The sequence below is a fragment of the Parasteatoda tepidariorum genome, chromosome 4, assembly GCF_982258835.1.
Source record: "Parasteatoda tepidariorum strain Cologne lab strain chromosome 4, Ptep-v5.0, whole genome shotgun sequence".
Lineage (NCBI taxonomy): Eukaryota > Metazoa > Arthropoda > Arachnida > Araneae > Theridiidae > Parasteatoda > Parasteatoda tepidariorum.
The window spans coordinates 73453338-73475061 of record NC_141758.1 but is presented as its reverse complement, the minus strand read 5'-3'; the positions used below and the strand labels follow the sequence as shown (position 1 = coordinate 73475061).

Here is a 21724-nt window from a genome sequence, read left to right as displayed (position 1 = left end):
GCAAATCTGAAGTTCCTGGTAAGTTACTGAAGACCAGTTACGGAATTTTGAAAGACAGAATAAGAGCTCTTAAACTATGTTTTGTTCTTAATTGATTCATCATTTTGAAAAAAGGCACAACAATCCTTTATTTTGCACTAAAAATAAGTCATTATGAGCATTATTGGCACCAGCTACAATTTTATCGTCAAGTATAAGTCAATAATATATATGTTCAAAAATATTATGAACAATAATAAGTGAAGTGAATACTAGAAAAATAGGATATTCAGTTCGACGTTCAGAAAAGACACTTAGTGATTCGCCACATTCACCAATTTAATTTTACTTATCGAAAAATCTCAGTTTTAAACGTGATAGCAATTTTAATTCCCCCATGACTTCAAATTTCAGCTATGAGATGGAAGGCCTAAACTTTTGTCGATTAAAGTCGACAAAAGTTTTTTGTCGACTTTTTGTCGATTTTGTCTTATCTGCTCTATACTAAGCATCACAAAATCGCTCAATTTTTTCTATTTATCCTACTCAGAAGTTTTGGAGCGTCTTATCGTATTATCAGTATTATCGTTCGTTTCTGCAATCTTAAAGAGATAAATTGAGCCACATTATCGGAAAAAGTAACCCTTCCTGAATTCAAACTATGCTTGTTACTATGTTCAACTTGAATAGTAACAGAGTTTAATTTAACAACTTATTAAGCTTGGGGCGAATTTCGGGGAAAAGTAGCCTTTTGATTTAGTTACACATTACTAAATCAATTTTAACGGTAACAAGGTTCAATTTAACAACTTATGCTGGTTGCGATATATTTCATAAAAAATAACCCTTGAACTTAGTTGCACAATATTATGGTTTAACTTCAACGGTAAAAAAAGTTCTATTTAACAACCTAATAAGGCTACGACAAATTTCGCGAAAAATAACCTTTGAAATTGGTTACACGTTACTATGGCACAATTTTAACGGGAACTAGATTCAATTTCACATCATATTAAGGTTGCAGAGAATTCCGTGCAAAACTACCCTTGAACTGGGTTGCACAATACTATGGTTCAGCTTTAACCGTAAGAAGGTTCAATTTAACAGCTTGCAGAAAATTTATATTGTATTACTATACTTCAACATAGAACCATTTTTCCTGGGAATGTACCGTTGCTTTAAAAATGGTTTTTGTTTCAAAACGAAAAGAATGTCGATCTCAGTTAAGTTTTATCAGTTAGTCGTTGATAAGCTGTTTATGCTGCATTTATAAATTTGATTTCTGATCACAATTCCAGATAAATTAAAATTACTGCTCTAAAAGTATAAAGTGCTCCAAAGAAGTAGAAGTGCTGTTTCAAAACCGATTATAATTGCTTCTAGAGATTAAATTAAAACACTATAGACGCAACTAAATCGCTAAAATATCAACGTTTCAATAAAGAAAAGCACTGGCAAAAGCTGATAAAATGAAATGAGATTTTCATTAAAAAAAACTTACGTTTAAACTTTTCAGGACCGTGATCATAGTAAATGTGATTGCACGATTTCCTATTTCACGGCCAAGATCTCAATATCGTACTCTCGTATTAGTACGTATGCTTACTATTTACGTGTAAAATCGGAAAAGGGACTGGAGAAGTGCTTCCTTTTCCTTTCACCGGTTCTGAAGGTGTCATATCGAAATGAAATAGACACAGTCTTTTCTAATTCCATTCAAGAATTCTTCAGATTATTTAAATCTCTCTCTGTTTTGTTATTATTGGTTAATCTGATATTATTGATTTGATTTTGTGTCTTATTCTTGTTTCCTCTCGACAGTGTCTCAGTCCTCGTGAGATATTGGAGGCTTTCGGAATTGATGAGACCAGTAGTTTGAATCCTGTCAGCTTCTTGCATTTGTGTCCAGCAATTATATACGAGCTTGATCAAGGTCACTGCCTTTTTAAAGAACACTCCCATACTACGTCCAAGCCTGTATCTACGTCTGATCGTAAGTAAAAAGTGTTCTTTAAATACCACTTTTACAATACATTTTCAGAAAACTTGTGAAAGTGAAGGAATTATGTTACAGACAAAACAATTTGATTCCAAATTGATATTTAACAGTGAGACTCAGATTTTTTAACCCCTTAACTGTCCATTTTTTTGCCTGAATTTTGACGAAAAAAGCATACTGGTAAATCGGTTAGGGCTAACTTAGGGTAGAATTCGTGAAAAACAAGTTAAGGGGTTAAAAGGATATCCATTAGCTTCCATTCCTTAAGAGAATTCTTTCTTTATTATGACCTATTCAGAAGGACACAAAGAAACTATTCATGATAGGGAAGCACCCTCAGCGGCGTATGACGTTATTTATGCGCATCGGTTCCTATGTAATTTTAAGCCTGACGATGTTCCATATCCCCTAGAAACTGCAACATCCTGTTCTAACGTTTTTAAACTTATACATTTCGGCAAAAAAAATATCCGGAGGAACATATTGCATATTTAAAATTATCAATGCGCAAACATGCAAAGTTCTGTTAAAAAATCTCATGCAAAATATAAATAATTATTCCCCAGTTCAATTCAAACTTTGCAAAAGAAAAACAATTTTACGCTGAGACAAGAATTTTTGCGAAGCAATCATCGGGTTTAATGGGTGGTAGCAAACATGAGCTTTAGCCCCCTTAAAGTAAAATTTACTTAATAGAACAAACTTCTTTTAGTGAATCATAATACTTGAGTCTTGGTGGCTCAGGGGATAGAGCATTCACCTTCTAATTGGATGAACCCGGTTCAAATATCGGCGATGGCTGGTCGATACGAATTCGGCATCCGTGTAGTCCTATGTCCATGTAACGCGAATGCAAGTTAGTTCCATCAAAATGTCTTCCACGAAGGTTAATTTCTCCCAATTCATGATCCAGGAGTTCCCTTGTCTTCTGGGATAGGTTCGAAATGACAAGGTTACGGAGATGAACATTGATAGTCGTGAACTTAAAACTGGGTCGGCTATTTAACGACGGCTATATAAATCAAATCAAATGAATCATAATGGTTCTTAAATAATTATAATAATCTATTGAATATATTCATAATCTTTTTTCAAAGAAATACAAATTAATAAACGTGACTTTTGACTCTATTAGATGAATGATTAGGTGTTATCTTTTAAATAATTTACACTTATTTGAAGTGATGTGCTTTTTTCTTTCTTATTCTTCGTTTTTATCTCCCTTTTTGTTTAAATTTAAATAACTCTTAATAACTTCTTCAGTCTTGTTTTTGACACAGAAATTGTGTTCGCAAAAATAAATCAATAAAATAAAAGTAAAAATAAAAATAAATGAAATGAAATATTTCAAATCTTTTGCTTTCACAAATTTTGTTTTAATGAGATTGTTTTAATACATGTATGTATTTTTTTTCAATGCAATGTAAAAATAAGCTTCTTTCATTTTGTAATTTCTTTTTAAAACAAACTTCCTTCATCATGTAATCGAAACAGTGTAGTGTCTTGCCTTAATCATGAACTACGTGAGAAAATTAGTTTTCATGTGTGGTAAAAAACATATGACTGACCTCATAAATTATGAAATACCGTTTAGAGCGTTGCCTACTTTGAAAATATAAACTGAATTGGTACAAAAATGCTATTTCCAATTATTATACGTTCGTTTTTTTTTTTATTTATTTATTTATTTTTTTAAAGAAAAAACTTTGTATTAAAGACCGTTTGATCAGTTAATTTTTATTATTGCAGTTATTATTTTGTGTAGCGTAGCCTCACCTAACAATTACAACCAATTGGTGATCTAGAACTGCAAGTTAATAATATATTCTCTCGGCCAATAATATCTCTCTCTCTCGACCCTTTATATTCCATCATGTTTTTTGCGTCAAACTTAGTTTTTAGTTACATTTATTCAACTTTACTTGAATTTGTTGCGAGGATCATGTTGGGCATCAATAAATACTGCATTTATTTCAGTTCATAAATAATAAAATATTTTAGATGAAAAGAAAAACAAATTGAAGATAAATTTCGAATGCATAACCACAATATCAGGTTTTATTAATTGTGGATTGTCGCTAATTTAACAAACTTCATCTTTAATTTCAAGGAAGGCACGTATTTCTACTCAATATCAATTTACGGTAGTTTTTCTTTTCAATTAGTTTAACACTTAATATTTCCCTTTACACATTCTAAGCTTTCTTTTAAAATGCATGGTGCTTATAATTAAAGTTACCATGTTTAGACTCACTTAGAATGTGTTTGGGCTAACGAATGACAGATAAAAATCGGTATGTGCGTTATATATGGACCATTGGAAAGTGAAATCTTAATAATAATAGTGATGAATAAAAAGTAGTTTTAAATTGAATAGATGGAACTTTCCATGTGCGAGAAAGGATTTAATTGGATTTGGCGTAGCTTTGGCGGGTGAAAATTTACAATGATTCTCCATCATGGTGTAACAAAAAAAGTAATCGTTTCTGGTAAAAACTGTAACGTCAGAACGACAGTATTCTGTCATGTGGCAGCATTTAATTGATATATATATATATATATATATATATATATATATATATATATATGTATACAAATTAACATGAAAAACATGAATAAAATAAAAAACAAAATTGATGAGAAACAAGAATGGTAAAAGCATTAGTCGTTATCAAGACACATCTATTGCTATAAATGCGATATTTCTGAATAAAGAACAATTATCCTAAGATAAAAATTATTCTTTATATGCGTCGATATCGCAAAAAACATATAGTTGAAAAATTATGAAATAAAAGTAAAAAGTAATCAAACTTACAGGCGTGTAGCTAAATGCGGTTTTAGGTTTAATATATATATATATATATATATATATATATATATATATATATATATATATATATATATATATATATATATATATATATATATACAGCGAACACAACTTTGGGTTTACGACTGCCAAAATTCAACTTCGCAGCATTGTAATTTTAAATCCAATCCAGAAGACAAGGGAACTCGGGAGAAATTTGCCTTTGTGGAGGACTTTTTAGATTAAACTAAACAGCATTTGTGTTACATGGAGCCACGAAAACATCCCATGGTTGATCTGAGAGCAAGAAGACTCTAACCCATGATTCATCTATCACAGAGGATAGTTAACATCAGCACTGTGGTCGGTGAGAGCCGAGTGCGGAATTCGTAGCCCAGTCATCTCATGGGGTTGTGAGAGCTCTATCCTTTGAGCCACAACGGGTATTGAATATGTGCTTGATCAAAATGAAATACACATTGAGAAAAATATATGATTCCTTGAAAAATGGTCTTTACTAATTGAATTTTATATGTGCGCCATCAAAATTCGTACGATCTAAAAATCATATATTCGAATTCCAAGATCCATATAAATTGCATATCAAGTTTCATGGGCATCCGCCAATTAAAATGCTGTCTATGTGGGTTTCAATAGGTGGTAATGAAAAATCTCTCTATTTCACTAAATCTTCTTTACGTCTCTCTTAGAATGGCTGTTTTCAAGCTTTGCTGTATTGATCATAAGTCTTTGCGGCTTGTTGAGTGTTGCTGTTATTCCCATTATGCAGAAGTGGTTTTATCATACGTTATTGCAGTTCTTGGTTGGCCTGGCTGTTGGAAGTTTATCTGGAGATGCCTTGCTTCATCTTATGCCTCACGTAGGTACTGTTCTTCTAATATTATTAATAAGGAATTGCCATTTTAATATTTGAAATTATCTTTCATGGGATATTAAAGTTTTACAATATCTCAGCTGAAGTAATGGGCTTAAACAAGTAACAGTAGAATTCCAAGCGTAACAGAGGGGAAAACACACTGGTATTTTATCCTAAAAAATGTATTAAATATATGTGAAAACAAAAGATTGTGCAATAATATGCTACTTTAAGGGGCAATGTTTAATTTAATTGCATAAAATACTAAAAAGAGCTTCATAATTTAATTGCCAGGTAATTAAAAGCGTCCGTAACAGAGGGGACAAAGAAAATCCCGCATTTTTGGCATGCACTGTTGTTTCCGCTATATTCTGTGATCTGGAACATCCTAAACATTATTTGTAATTTTTTTTTAATTATCACATTTCAAGGTAACACAATTATATTATCTTCACAATTTTATTATCTTCAAAAACTGCAATGTAACAGAGGGGACATTTTGCAAATTTGACAAATAGTTGCTGGGAGATATGACGTTTAATTAAACATTGCATCTTAAAGTAGCATATTATTGCACAATTTGTTGTTTTTACATATATTTAATACATTTTTTATGATAAAATACCTGTGTGATTTCTCCTCTGTTAAGCTTGGAATTCTACTATTCGTTTCAGTTGGCATGGAATGCAACAAATTACCGCCGGCCTTGCAAGCAGGCTTCGCTCCCTGCTGACTCCGTTCGCTAATCCCCGTAAATATTAAATTTATTTTTAATATTTTGTAAAAAAACACAGATCATTTAAGTTTCAAGGTAAACAATTATTTTAGCTTTATGTAGGAGCATTTTGTTAACATGCTAGTCATAATGAAATGGACAGCTACAACGATTTGAAAAATAATCAATCTGTACTGCGAGAAAGTTTGACTTAAGAAATACAGATTGCGAGATTCAATAAGAAAAAGTAAACGATAAGAAATTTTACTCGCTGATGAAACTTATAACAATTCAAATAATAAATGGTTCGTATCACTCTTTATTAATTTTTATTAAATTTTATTTTAAATACTTTCTCTAAAATATTAAAATTTATATCTGGCAACTCTCTCTTTCTTTTTATCGTTTTCTTCTTCTTTTTTTGCTGCTTTTTTATTTACGTTTTTTGAGTGCAAGGTTATGAAATAATGATCTCGTGAGGGGAAAATATGACTACAATTTCTACAACAATGGATAAATATTCAATGACGCAAAAGAACTGAAAAAAATCACGAAAAAGCACTTAAATTTGCAACAACTTTCAAACAAATGGGATTTTTAAAATTGTAGTACAAAATGGTCTTATCATATTAAATTTCAATTGTGTAGTTGCATTTGAATGGGCAGTATTTTCAAGAACATGTTTTTTTACTGCAAGTTTAACAGTTAATGATTCTAGAATTAAAACTCAAATTGTATTTTTTTTTATTCCTAGAAACTCGTTGTTCATTTTTTTACATGCCCTCGTGATTTCAAATTTCCAAGTTTTATAAATTTTGAGTAGCAAGGAAAAATGTAACGTTAAATAAAACAAAAGTGAAGAAAAATTTGAAAAGAAAATAATTAAAATTGCATTAACTTTCAAATAATTTAGAATTTAAAAAAAAATCAGTTTTAAGTTCATAAACTAACGTGATCTTCTCAGCATGCCAAAGTTCAACTCTGTTGTTACATTCCTGCGTTCTGTAGAGCCACCAGTATTGTATTTTTCCTAACAAATTTAACAGTTAATAATTCTCGAACAAATTATTGATTTTTTTTTAATCCCAACGGAATTCCTGTACTCTTTTCAACACACCTTAGTAACTTCAAGATACTAAGTTTTATAGTTTTCTAAGTTCTAAGTTTTAAAGCAAAATATGTGTTATGATGAGCACCTAAGACAGTTGCGCCCAACGAATTTTTTAATACTCAGAGAAAAGAAACAGCTGCCATTATCGCTTACTTATACCCAGGGCTAAAGAGAATAGAAGGGCTAGTTCACTCCGCTCTTAGAGCTGAAGCTACGATTTCCCTCCTCATGACGTCACTGTGTCCACAGATCTCGGAGATCGCAAGCAAAGATATGATAACTTTGCATCTTTCTCTTTGTAAAAATAAGTTAGACTCTTTCTGGTTATTAGCTTTCAAACTTTACGTAATTAACACATTATTTCCGTACATAAACATAGTTCAAAAAAACTTTCTTGCTTATTATATTAAAAAAAATACCATTTTAAACTTATAAAAATGTTTTACTAGTTGGCGAAAATGACAACATAAATACTTTATTTTAAAAAGTTCAGTTTTAACTTTAATTATTAAGAAAAATGAAAGCTTATATCGACACTTTTTTTATCTACATATTCTTTTATAATGATAAGTTGAGTTAAATTTAGAATCCCTGATTTTAAAATATGTCGTTAATAGCAATTTGTTCATACTTAATCATTAGGAAACATCAACCTTAAACTCTAATTACTGAAACAAAATAATAATTTAGGTTCATAATGACATTAGAAATTTTACAATTGTTTACAGATATTTAAATTTACGATGATATAATTTATAGATATTTAAATTCAAGAGAATATAATTTTTAAAAGAATCGTAAATATTTAGAATAACTACATTAAAAAAATAAGTTATGAAATTAGGAGAATTTCAACTGTACACTATATATTTTATTTATACTTTTTACTTACGTTTTAATTTTCTTTGACTTTATCCATTTTCTAATTTTTTTCACCTGCCTTTCTTTTTGAAGTAACGAGGCGGTTTCTATTTAGATAATGAATTTTTATAAAAATTCTTAACGACAGAATAAACGTATTGCTGTTTAATATTAACTGTGTCATTTCGGAATCCATTCTTTACAAAGTTGTTCATTTACTTTAGGGAACACGCGGAAAATTATATTTTTTCCTTTTGTTTTTGTATCAGAATTTTTGCAAGTTGCAATCGCTCAAACTGGCATTTCGATAATAGTTTTAAATTCTTGTAAATTCACTGCAAAAACTGAGGAAAGTCATTATAGAAAATAACAAATGTCTCAGAATATCTCGTAAAAAGAAATGATCCAATATTAGTTAGAGCTAGTAAGGCCGAACGCTTCGTTCTTTAAGTAAAAGTGCGAGCTTTGCGCCAAAGTGACGTCACTGGAGAAAATCGGAGAATTGGCGCGGCAAGAGTTACTTCAAAGGAGTGAACTAGCCCTTCTATTATCTTTAGCCCTGACTTATACCAGTCAAATAGTGTAGTCCACTTCTTAGTGCCCTTATCTTTTAAGGCTGTGTTTTGCAAACTCCGTCATAAAATATTGTTTTTTTCGGTGAAAATTATGCCAATTTCATAATTTCTAAACAGCTATTCAAGACTATTATGTTATAGCTGTTTTTCGAAAAGCTCTGCCGTCTCATTAAATAACACTTCCTAGCAAATGACATGCTATTTTTATAGCTGTTCTGAGTTTGTAACAGTTACTCATGCCTGTCAATCCTTTTTTTAAACCAGTGTCTTTCATATTAATTCTATAACTGGAGAAAAAAAACATTTCGTAGATTTGTGACATGAAAAACGGATATATTTGAAAAGTTACTCCTTCGCTGCATGGACTGTGGTCATAAAAATTTTCAAAAATAAAGAATTATACACTGATTTTAATGATTTTCATCCAGGTGGATGAATCTCTCCTTGACCACCAAAATAAAGTTAAATAATTAGTTTTTTAAAAATCATTATTTTTTCTTCATTTTCCTGGGTGAAAGAGCTTAAGTTTTCTTATCTTCCGTCAACGCCCTAAATAGTAATATACCTATAATAATATATAGTCTATAGTAAATCTGAAAATGCTATGTAGCATTTTCAGTACAAGTTGTACAACTTGTCAATAAAGAAGAACCAAAATTAAGAATAAAATAAACGAAAAGCATTATTTAACACTAGGTTTACGGGACACATCATTTTGACGCATCTCGAGTTTTGTAAGGAAAATTATAAAACCCGTTTGAATTTTTATTTTATCTCTTGTAATGACTTTTAACCATTGATCGAAGTAAATATACTGGGTGTTTATAAAGTCCCGGACCCATTTTGATGTTTAATAACTCTTAAAATAATGAAGATAGATTAAAACTAATAACATAAATGGTTAGATAGATTCAAAAAGTTTCATGACCCTTGTAAATGAACTTAGGTGCGCCCCCTTCGTCGTACGGAGAATATCAAGTCGATAGTCAATTTCACGCCAGGTATTGGTAGTATTTTCTGAAGCCCATAATGTTCTCCGACGAAGCATCCTTTCATGTTTCTGGCATTGTTAATCGCCATAATGTGCGCATATGGGGATCTGAAAACCCCCATGAATACTGTGAGACACAAAAGGATTCCCCAAACGTTAATGTGTGGTGTGGACTAATGCACGACCGAGTCATTGGGCCTTTCTTTTTAACAGAAAAGACGGTCTCATCAGTCGTATACATAGACATGTTGGAAAACTTCGTATTTCCACAACTAGATGAGCTTCAGCCACATGTCTTTTTGCAACAAGATGGTGCACCACCTCATTGGGGTATCATCATTCGTAGTTCCTTGAATGACAATTTTCCAGGAAGATGGATTGGGCGAGGAGGTCCAATTCCTTAGCCACCCAGATCACCTGATATAACGCCGCTGGACTTTTTTTCTTTGGGGATTTATAAAGGACAATGTTTGCAGGAGATCCTCCTGTAAACATCGTGACGAACATTGATGTCCTAAAAACCAGAATTACAACCGTAATAGCCTCTGTGGATGCCGACATGCTTGCCGCTACCTGGCGTGAAATTGACTATCGACTTGATATTCTCCGTGCGACGAAGGGAGCACACGTGGAAGTTCATTGACAAGGGTCATAAAACTTTTTGAGTCTATCTAACCATTTATGTTATTAATTTTAATCTATCTTCATTATTTAATGAGTTATTAAACATCAAAATGGGTCCGGAACTTTACACACACCCTGTATATTGAGGGCTATTTTCCTCAAAAGCGTAGAAATATTGAAATTCTCTATGTGGTATACCTATCTCTACGGATATGCGTCAATTTGACGCGATCATAATTTAGACAAAAGTTTGAGTAAACAAGTAATTATCACATCAATAATAAATAGGAATGTACCGACAATACTTCGATTCGTTAACTCAAATAAAACATGTGATAAACAACTGTTGCCGATAAGCAATAATAGAAAGAACAAAAGCAGAATGTCAGAGTGTCAGATTTTGAAGGTTTCAGTTGCTTAGTTCGAGTATTGAAACATAAAATACTAGAATATTTCATAAATATATATCTCATATCTTCATTTTTTTTCTTATAGTATACATTGCTTTGTAAGTGCAGAGATGCCAACTGCTCCGGACACACGAAAATAATTAAAAGAATGGGAAATAACAACAAAGTAAATTTTGAAAATATAAAGTGGTGAATTATATAGGCCTACGAATTATTTAGAAATAGTGGTGGATAAAAATCTACTAAATTGAATTTATTAAATTAAGAATCACAATATATGTATTCTTTCATACGTCAAATTGGTGCGTGTTCGTAGAGATAGATATGTTGTTTATTCATATCTCGAACCGCCCTATTCAAGTACACACGAGAGTAGAACATACATTCTACATACAAAACATACATTAAACATACATAAAACACAAATAATGTTGAAAAATAGAGATAGGTATATAAGAAACGTCCGTAAACCTAGTGATGTATTGGTTCATGCGTCAAATTGACGAGTGTTCGTAGAGATTGGTATATAAGAAACGTCCGTAAACTTAGTGTTAAATAGTTTTTGATGTTTGAAAAGTTTCTTCAAAAATTGAGAATTATTCATTGATATTAGTGATTTTTATCCACATGAAAAAAATTTCGTCTAACTGGCAATTTTTTTTTAAAAAAAAGATTAATATTTTTTTAAATAGTTCATCTATTTGTCCATTCTATAGCCCAGATAATATTTTAATGCAAGACATTTCAAAATTTAAAGATTTGCTTTGAGTTTATGAGGAACTTAAACTCCGACTTTTTTGTTTTCTGCTTTTTTGTTTTGCTATTTGATAAGAACTTTGATAATATTTAATATGACAGAAGATCGAAGGATTGAAGATCAATTTAGTTCCAGGCAAATTTTAAAAGCTTGATAAAGTTATTTAAAAACAGCAGACATAGAAATAAAGAAAAAAATAAGACAAAGAAAAAGTATTGAAAACATGTCAAAGTCATAGAGATTTTTTAATACTTCACCATGTGCTAAGAATAAAAAAGCAAGATATCGTCGTAATTGTATTTCGAATTTAATTAAAATTTTCCCTATTATCTTAACATTTCAATTATTATTCCTAAAAGTTTGAGTAATTTGGAAATATAGTTTTGTAATTGATTTCGAATTTCTTAAAAAATGTTTCTTGCTTTAATTTTGTTTATATGTAACTTGAAATTATTCTTTAGGCTATGCTTGGTGGAGAAGGTTCACACAGTCACGGCGATCCTTTGTCATTGGTTGAAACTGAAAGAGCAGCCATTTGGCGTGGTTTTGCAGCTCTTTTTGGAATATTCTTCTTCTTTGTGGCCGAACGCTTACTAGCCACTTATGCCTCGTACAGAAAAGAAAAGAAAGAAAATATAGGAATGAAAGTTGTTGATTTGAACCTCGATTCTCCAGCTACTTACAATGGAAATGTTGGCGAGAAGTTGTCTCAGTATAGGAATAGCTCATTCAACATAAATCCTAATGAAAAAGAAATGGTTAGAAGTAAGAAATTTCTCTCAAAACTAGATGATGTTGCCTAATATTTGAAGAGTTTATTGAGAAAAAAAAATGTATGAGCTACATTTTTAAAATTTTAAGTTCCTTTATAAACTAAAGTATTTGGCACAATTTTTTCGTTTTTATTAGTTTCTGAAGGAAGTAAAGATGCATATTATTAAATATATGCTAATTTAGGTATGTAACTCTACTGAAAAGATTTTTTTTGTATATCTGAAGTGGTGAGAAAAATGTTCTTCGCAATCACTGTTAAAAAACACTATAAAAAATGTTGTGTATAGTTACCAACATTTTTGGTGTAGTGGTAAACTAATATTTTTACCGTGCATGTAGTCTTATTTTTTTATTTACTTTTTCACTGTTTTAGTTTCAGTTATTTATTATTCATTTTTTTATTTGCTTGCTTACTGAAAACATATATTCAAATCTAATGTCATTTTTAAAATTTTTTCAATCCAGTAGTCATTTTTTTACTCTTTATTAATGAACTTTTTAAAGATTTGTATTTAGAGATTTATAAAGAGTATATAGAAATTTAGCTATAATGGTACTATAGTTTATCTTTCTAAAAAAATGTGAAAACTAACATGAAAAATTTTAAAGCAATTCTATTCAGCACGAAAAAAGGAAAAAAAATATCGCGTGTAATTTATAAAAATCGAGTTTATGTGGTCTCAACTAATTTTCCAGCTTCAGTGTTCATTTTATCTAAAATTTATATTCAAATGTGTATTTCATATAAAAGTTTGAAAGAAAGCAGATGAAAAGTTGGTGGTTTATTTGATGTTATTCAAAAACGACCAATTTTTCATCTGCTTTCTTTAAAAATTTTATTAGAAATTCTTGTAACAGAATGTAAAATTAACTTTGAGTAAAGTGAACCTTATACCTGGAAAATTAGCAGAGCTCATATAAACTCGATTTTTCTTGAGGTCCATGGGATATTTTGATAATTACTTTTCAATGTAGCAAAGTTGTAGTTTTTTTTAAAGTTTTTAAATTATTAAGTTTATACTTTTTTTGTTTCAGAATTCATTATGTCTTCGAAAAATTTCCCCTGTTTTTTTCTTCTCAGAAACACGTTTTAAAAGATCATTATAAGCAAAATAAGCAGGTGGTTTCAGAAAGATTTAGAAATCCCCTTTTTAGATAACTTTAGAGACCTTTTTCTAGATAACTTTTGATCGTGGGACCGAACCACATGTCATTCACGCTGATGACAAAACTTTAAAAAAAAATTGAACATTGAAGAACGTGCGATAAAATCTAAAACAAAATCGTTTACATTCTTATATATAATGAAAACAAATGTTAAACTAATGCGAAAAATATTAATTTTCTTCCGAACGGAATAATTAAAATTTTCAAACGATTTTTCTAATTGGGGGTTAAAATTGCTTCTTGTAGTCAATGTTGACATTTCAGAATCCTAGCACAAACGTTTCTGGAGTTGTTCATCATAAATGGATTTTAATGAGATAAGTATAAAAATTATTTTCCAATATGGATTTAAAAAAATTTACCCAATTTGCAGCACCAACAGCTCAAAAAATTCTCCTGATCTTTAACCTTTTGCTAACGGTGCTCCGTGTTGTACCATCGCATGTGGTCTACTTGTTGTAGCAGCATTAAGCAAAAGTTATCCCACACACTAAAATTATTTTCTTACATACTTTTGAAAACACAAACGGCAGAGGATTCGCTTAGCATCCTTTTTCGATAGACTTTGCATTCACATTAAATGCTCTCATTAGAATAGATAAATCAGCTATACTCGGAAATTTCGGTGCACTTACATATTCCTTTCTAATCTTATTACTTGGTGACTATTCTTTCGCTTTAGTGTTTCTAACACTATCACACTTACCCACTTTTCATTAAGGCAATCCTTATTGGATAGCTAAAGATATCTTGAGCATTTTATGAAATTTACTATTATGAAATTTTGAGTTAAAAGGTCAAGCATTAAAGGTTAAATGAGTAAAAGATAATCAAGATGCATACTTCAACTATGTATTTCTTATATTGCAATGGTGAAAATTTTGTAAACGTTTCTTAATTTTTGCAGTGTTTCAGGTAGGAGGCACCAGAAAACTATCTTGCGATAGTCTTCACAGTTTGGAAATGAATTGCGATGGTGCCAAAACTTTCAGCTCCGAATCTTGTGGCAGCGTTACCTATAAACCAGAACCAAGTCAAGCACCTGTAGTCAATAACGGTCATGGTCATAGTCATCACCACAGTCATGAAGTTCCAGATTCTATTTCTGCAGTCGCTTTAATGGTCATTATGGGAGATGGCCTTCATAATTTTTGTGATGGATTAGCAATTGGTATCTATTTTGCTCTCTCTACTTTAGTTATGGAGTTGTCTTACAATGATTTAATTATAATGATCAACATGTGCTCGTTCAGGGGATAGAACATTCCTCTTCTTATGAAGGGAATCGGGTTTGAATCCTCGATCGATTCGAATTCCACACCTGGCTCTTACCGACCACAGTGCAGACGTTAAATATCCTCGGTTGTGGACGGATCATGGGTTAGAGTCACTTTGCCGTTAGCCGACCAGGGGGAGGTTTTCGTGGTTTTCCTCTCCATGTAACGCAAATGCAGGTTAATTCCCTCAAAAAGTCCTCCACAAAGGCTCTCGATATTTGATCCAGGAGTTCCCTAGTATTCTGGATTGGGCTAAAAATTACAGGGCTAAGGAGTTGAACATTAGTAGCTGTCAACACGTGTGTACAAAACTCTGAATATACTAGGTAGCCTTGGGCAGAAAGGTGATTTTCGTCATATGAATGGAAAAGCAGCTAAGCATTCACTAACAAATGCATGTGTGAAAATTGAGAAAACTGCTCAAACGTGGTGGTTATTATCACGTTTATTGGCAGTGCGGAATATTATTCTAGTGAATGGCACACACTGGTTCGAGATCAGCAAATTATACATGATATTGAAACTCATTATTAAAATTTTAAAATTTTTTTCGAGAAAAAAAGCTATAAATATAAGTTGCATATTTATAGATGATATACTTTCTTCATTTAATTTAAAATGCTGATGACTGTCTGATTTTAAAGCAAAAAATCTCGAAATCAAAGGTTCATAGAGAAATAAAACAAATGATATATAATATATTATCATTGCTACGAGGTGAGATAAAACAGGTCTCAAGCTAGGTTATTCCAAATTTATATTTATTTAATCATTTTTGGTGGTGGAAGAACACCTAAATCAATTAATCAATGTAAAATATACTTCAATATAAAAGTTAGGCAAAAACTAGAGAACTAATCCTGATGATCTCTAAGGTGACGTGCAAAATTATTTCTTGCAGCTCGTTAAAATTAGGTCGAGGGATTTCTCCCACTCTCACGCTTGGTGAAACATATTAAACCTGTAAAAACAGCAATTTTGAAATTTTGTTAAAAAAAACTGTCAACAGATAGAGCTATGTACTGTTCTTTGAAATCTATTGGCAGTTTTTGTAACTAATTTTAAAAAAATTCTGAGTGAATTTTACAGCTTTCACAATAAATACACAGTTTCTTTCAGGATTTTATCGTTTTTTCCCCCTGATATTTTAACTTTGAAATCAGTCAGTCATCCACCGGATACTCCGTATATCAATTTTTATTTTTAGAAATTGAATAGTCATGTAACAGCTAAACAAATGAATAAAACAAGGGCATGGACTGCATTTTACATTTGTCCTAGATTGAACCGTTAAAAAAATGGCAATGAAAGTATATATTTTTGCCAATTGTTATGTTGTATCAAAGTTTCAGGGGAAATATTTGATTTGAAATATTTTTGTAGTAGAAAGTAATAAACGCTGGTTGAAAACTTTACGTAAGCGATATGTTCAAAGTATAGAATTTCATTTCTTTATTTCAGGTGCAGCGTTTGCTTCTGGTATTGAAGGAGGCATCAGTACTGCTGTGGCTGTGTTTTGTCATGAATTACCTCATGAATTGGGTAAATAATCTTGCTTTTAAGCCTTCTGATCTATTAGAGCATGTACTAAAGCACATATATACCTGATGTTCATTAAACACTTTTCTCAAAACTTCTTTATTTACAAACGTGTTAATTAAAAGTATACATATATTTCTTTAAAAAAATCCAGAAATAAATAATTAAAAAGCAAAGATTTCGCATGCTGAAGTTATATTTCAGTAATTTAAATCAGGTCTTAAAATTATAAACGTGTTAGCTACAATCATTAGATATTTTTTTCTTGATTATTATAACCAATAGAAGTTTGTTATGCTTTTCTGACAAATAAACCAGTTTTTAATTTTTTTCCCTCATGATTAATACAGATTCAAATGTATCAGATTTTGATAACTTTCTTCTCCCTTAAACAGTGGTTTTTAATTTTTATTGTGTTAGTTTTAATAACTTTATTTTTACAAAGGTCTTAAAAGTATAAAATCAGAGATAAAATAACACTCAGAATTGCAGTACTCATACTTACTCATGTTACCCCTGTTTCATTAATTTTTATTTATTATAGGAGATTTTGGAATACACGACATTTTGTAACTACTGATCTTACTCTTTCTTTTAAAAACATTTTCTAAAAATAATGTCAAAAGTATAAAAACGAATATTTAATTAAAAAATCCCGATATAAATAAACGATGAAAAAACAACGAATCTGCAAGTTGAAGTTATACTTAATTAATTTGAAAATTCTAAATATGTTAACAACAATCATTAATTAGCTCTTCGTATTTATTGTAACTCATCGATGTCTGCAGACATGTTTTTCTAACTGATCTGAGTTATAAATTGGTTTTGAATTTTTTTTTCGTTTTTCACATATTCACTAATTGATTTAGATTTTGGTAACACTTGTGTCTCAAATTATTTAATTAAAATTCTTTCTGTTTCGCTCTTAATCACTTTGTTTTCATAAAAATACTAAAAATATATATTAAAAGCAGGAGTTACAGATCACTCTGATTTATAACACTCGTGCTTACTCATGCACCACTATTTCATAAACTGTTATTTATTACAGGAGATTTTGCCATGCTTCTCAAAACAGGTATGAAAGTGAAAGAAGCCCTATTTTATAATGGATTGTCATCAGTGCTCTGTTTTATTGGAATGGGAATCGGTATTTCGTTGGGTAATGTTCACTCTGCAACTAGTTGGGTATTTGCTGCCACGGCGGGCATGTTCCTTTATATAGCTTTGGTAGACATGGTAGGTGTATTATGGTTTGAATCTACTATTTGAAAGCAATTTTTTTTAACTAATTACTTAACTGTTTAGTATGCTTAAGAAGTAGTTCATATGCTTTCCCAATCTAATTATTAAACTGTCAGTTATTTACTAGTTATGTGATTAAAACATATTTCACTGTTTCACGGATTTGAATGAAAACATACTAATAAATTAAATAAGTGTGAAGTAAATTCTTTGAGATTCTTTCACTATGAAGCCAATCTCAAACATAAGGTCTACTATTCTTTTAAAAACACAAATACGGTTTATTTTCTACAAAATCACCGCCATTTTAAGGTTAAACCCTTGTCTAAACTAAATGAATGCATTTCAATTAATTACACTGGGGAAAATTTTTTTTGTTGCAGTTAGACAAATGCTTAATCTTTTCGGATGTTGGGATTTTGTTGGGAAAATTATTTTTGATGAAATGTGCAAGTTTAAAAACGTTACATGCAACAGGAGAAATGTTGCAACAAACTTCTAGGAAAGTTATTACACATTATCAGGATTAAAATTTTATGGGAACCCATGTATACAGTTCATAATAGGAAGGGAAGCACTCCTAACGGAGTAGGACGACAGTTCCGGGCATCGGTTTTTATGTAGCTTTAATCCTGATGATGTGTCCGAACTCCCCTGGAAGTTTGTCGCAATATTTAATCGACCCCTTGTTATATAAAACGTTTTTAAATTTGCACATTTCGGCCAAACTGTAACTTGGGGGGAGAAACCGATTGCGATACAAAATCATCTAGATCTGTTAAAAAATCTCATGTAACAGGAAGAAAAATTGTTTCCTACTGTTAACAGTGCTTTTCAGCGCCATCAGAACCACAGTACCGACGCAAAATCTCAGTGGTAGACAGATCAGGGGTTAAAAATCCCCTTGCCGTCAGGCTAACCGTGGGAGGTTTTCGTAGTTTTCCTCTCTATGTAATCCAAATGCTGGTTAGTTCCCTCATAAAGCCCACCGCGAAGGCAAATTGTTCCCAATACTTGATCCAGTAGTTCCCTTGTCTTCTGGATTGGGTTCAAAATTGCAAGAATACGAAGCTGAACATTGGTAGCCGTAAATTCAAAATTGGGTCGACTGTTTAACGATGGTTATAAAATAAAATATGTTATATTGTAAATTTTTTTTATTTTGTGTGTTGTATTTCTAATCTAAAAATAAAGCAAGTAAGTTACTTGATATTAAATTATGTATAATTATATACTTCTATCTCACACATTCACTTTTTTCTCTTAGCTTCCCGAACTAAACGCTTCTGGGGATTCTAACACACAACCTTCTCAACTTCTAGCGATTCAACTACTTGGTATTTGTTCTGGAGTAAGCATAATGTTATTGATTGCTAACTACGAACAAGACTTGAAGAATATCATCAGTTGATGGCAGTATTTTCATACTTTTCCAGCACTTTTTTGTTGAATAGTTGGAAGTTCTATGAAGTCTGACTGAAGTTCTAAGTTGTATCAACTAGCTATGTATAAGCAGGTTGCGTTTTTTTATTGTCGAACATATGATAAGTTCTGTGATTTATTGTGAGGTGGAAAGTTAGTGGTTTTTTGTGATGTTTCAGTTTGAACAAAAATGTATTTTATACTTCAGCGTTTTTAATATGTCATTGTATATATAAATGTCGAAAAGGAAACGTAATATGCTGTTGTGGATGAAATCATAAAAAGCGTATTCCAACTATATCCAATTAACTGTTATTATCACACGCGTTTTTTTTTTCTTCATGGTATCGATTTATCTTTTGAGAATAATTTAGGAAATAAATGTAGGGTTTTGTACGAAAGTTCATACGCAATTTACTTATTAAGTATGTCATTTTTGTGAATTTTTATTTTTTCACACATCACCACCTTGTTCTTGCAATTAGGATTAATGAAGAAAAAGTGTCTGAAGCTCCAGATTAGCAATCGCTAAAAGTAATCACTGGTTATAGTTCGTTCACCAGGAGTTGGGACTTGGCTCCACCTCCTCAGACGAAGAGTTCATTTCAGCGTGGGAGGAGAAACGTCTCCATGCTTGAAATTGAGACAACCATTAATGAGCGCCAAAAGCAAACAGCGAATTCTTGTTGAGTCACTTTGCTTTATCATCTGCTATTATACCTTTCGTTACTCTAGTTAATGAAATATTTTGCCGCAAAATGTCTCAAAAAGGACAAGCTATTCACTTACAGCAGATAAATTTTAAATTTAGGAAATATTTAATGTTAAAAAAATGCGCATAAATATTGCGAAATAAATATTTGGGTCATACAATCGCCAAATGGCAGCCTTGTTCAGGATTGCTCACATCCTTCTCCCAAAAATAGCGAAATAGTACGGTCGGATACCACGTGATAGAAGGCGGAGCCAAGTGCCAACTCCTGGTGAGCGAACTATACCCATGACACAAAATATAGTACTTTTTGAAAACCACTTTTATACAATTATTCTCAACGCATTCTTCTATTTAATATATTCGTTATGTTAAAAATCATTTTATTTGACATAAGTCAGTTCTTTTTTTAAATGATTCAAAGCAATTTTTTTTATTTTAAAGATTTGATTAAAAAGAGATATAAAATTTGTTTTACAGCATACTGGTAATTTTATTTCTATAGTTTTATTGCAAATCGAGTCAATCAAAATTTCATTGCAGAAAGGCTTGATTCGATACATGTCATATTATCGCAGTAAACCATCGGCATTTTAAAAAGTATGTACGAAATTGTTGAAAAAATTTCTGGAAATAAGATGTTAATTTATGACGGAATCAGCGCAGGTCGGGTGTATTAAATATTTTTATATTAGGCTCTTAACGCGGTCTGCACTTTTGGTGACTATGGATTGATATTTTGGTTGCCATTTTCTATGTAACATTTGCAGTTGGTAACTGGCAACCGCTAATCTAGGGCTCTAACAGTATCTCATCCACAATAACGTTTGATATTTTATTGTGATATAAAATGGAAGAAAGCGCTTTTAGATAAATTTTCATAAGAACTTTTGGATAAAGTTGGAAATCGCCATTAAATTATCCATATTTGTCTAGTCTATGTAAAAATTATAATAGTCATTAAGTGTTTGACTATGCTAACTAATTTTAATATCTTTGTAAACTTATGTGTGATAGTTAATAGTGCATAGATATTAACCGCTAAATACTTGCAAATAACTTTAAATGTGAAAATGATCAAAAGCAGTGTAACTGCTATAATGAACCAAGTTGTTTTTATTCTAAGACTATTCTATAGTTTTTTTTAGAATTTTATTTTTATTTTGTTGCGCATTTACTTTGAAATTTAAAAGTTGTTACTTGTATTTACTAAGTCTCTGATTCACCCGTTGGCGCAGACATCCCTTTTATGTGTTTTTTCTTACGCTCTAATTACAAGTAAAAATATATTTTGGTATTTTTTAATCATAATAAACAGACTAATATAGATATTAAAAAATCTGATTGATTACCGCAATTATATCGTTCTAAAATATAAAATCCAAGAGAAACAGTTTGAACTTTCTTTTTTCATTCATATTTCAAAAATTCATTTGTAAATTCAATCTCAATGTAAATCTCAATTCAATCTCAATGGATTTTGTAAATTCAATCTCAATGAAAAATTATTGTCTCTCAGAGATCAAAAGAAAAGTGCAAATTTGAAAAATTATTGTTTAGTGAGTCTTGCTTGGAAAATTTTACCTTTAACGCAAAACGGGACATCGATGTTGTACTTCATAACCAAAAGTTACTGAAATGCTAGATATAATTTTTTTCACTTAATTTTGATTTCAAATTAATGCAAAATAATGAGAAAAGTATGAAAAATGTGTTCATGAAAATTCTGCGTCAAAGGGTTAGATCCAAAGTGTTTCAAAATTTTAAATTTGCATTTTAAAACAATCTCACTATACATGTTAATCTATATAATCATGTTAGTGGGGAAATATTTTAATACTATAAATTGTCGAAGTTATACAAGATTGTTTCTT

At 30.9% G+C, this 21724-nt stretch overlaps 1 protein-coding gene across 3 annotated transcripts in view; it reads left to right on the top strand.

Moving 5' to 3' along the window:
• LOC107447357 (zinc transporter ZIP5) overlaps window positions 1–20659 on the top strand; it is a 48067-nt gene extending 27408 nt beyond the window's left edge. For all 3 annotated transcript variants that reach the window (XM_016062243.5, XM_016062244.5, XM_016062242.5), the window contains exons 5-11: window positions 1801–1972; window positions 5501–5670; window positions 12173–12476; window positions 14560–14823; window positions 16391–16471; window positions 17523–17710; window positions 18984–20659. In XM_016062243.5, the coding sequence (XP_015917729.1) occupies window positions 1801–1972; window positions 5501–5670; window positions 12173–12476; window positions 14560–14823; window positions 16391–16471; window positions 17523–17710; window positions 18984–19127 (1323 nt within the window). In that variant the 3' untranslated portion in view covers window positions 19128–20659. The remainder of the gene's footprint in view (window positions 1–1800; window positions 1973–5500; window positions 5671–12172; window positions 12477–14559; window positions 14824–16390; window positions 16472–17522; window positions 17711–18983) is intronic.
• The last annotated feature ends 1065 nt before the right edge of the window (window positions 20660–21724 follow it).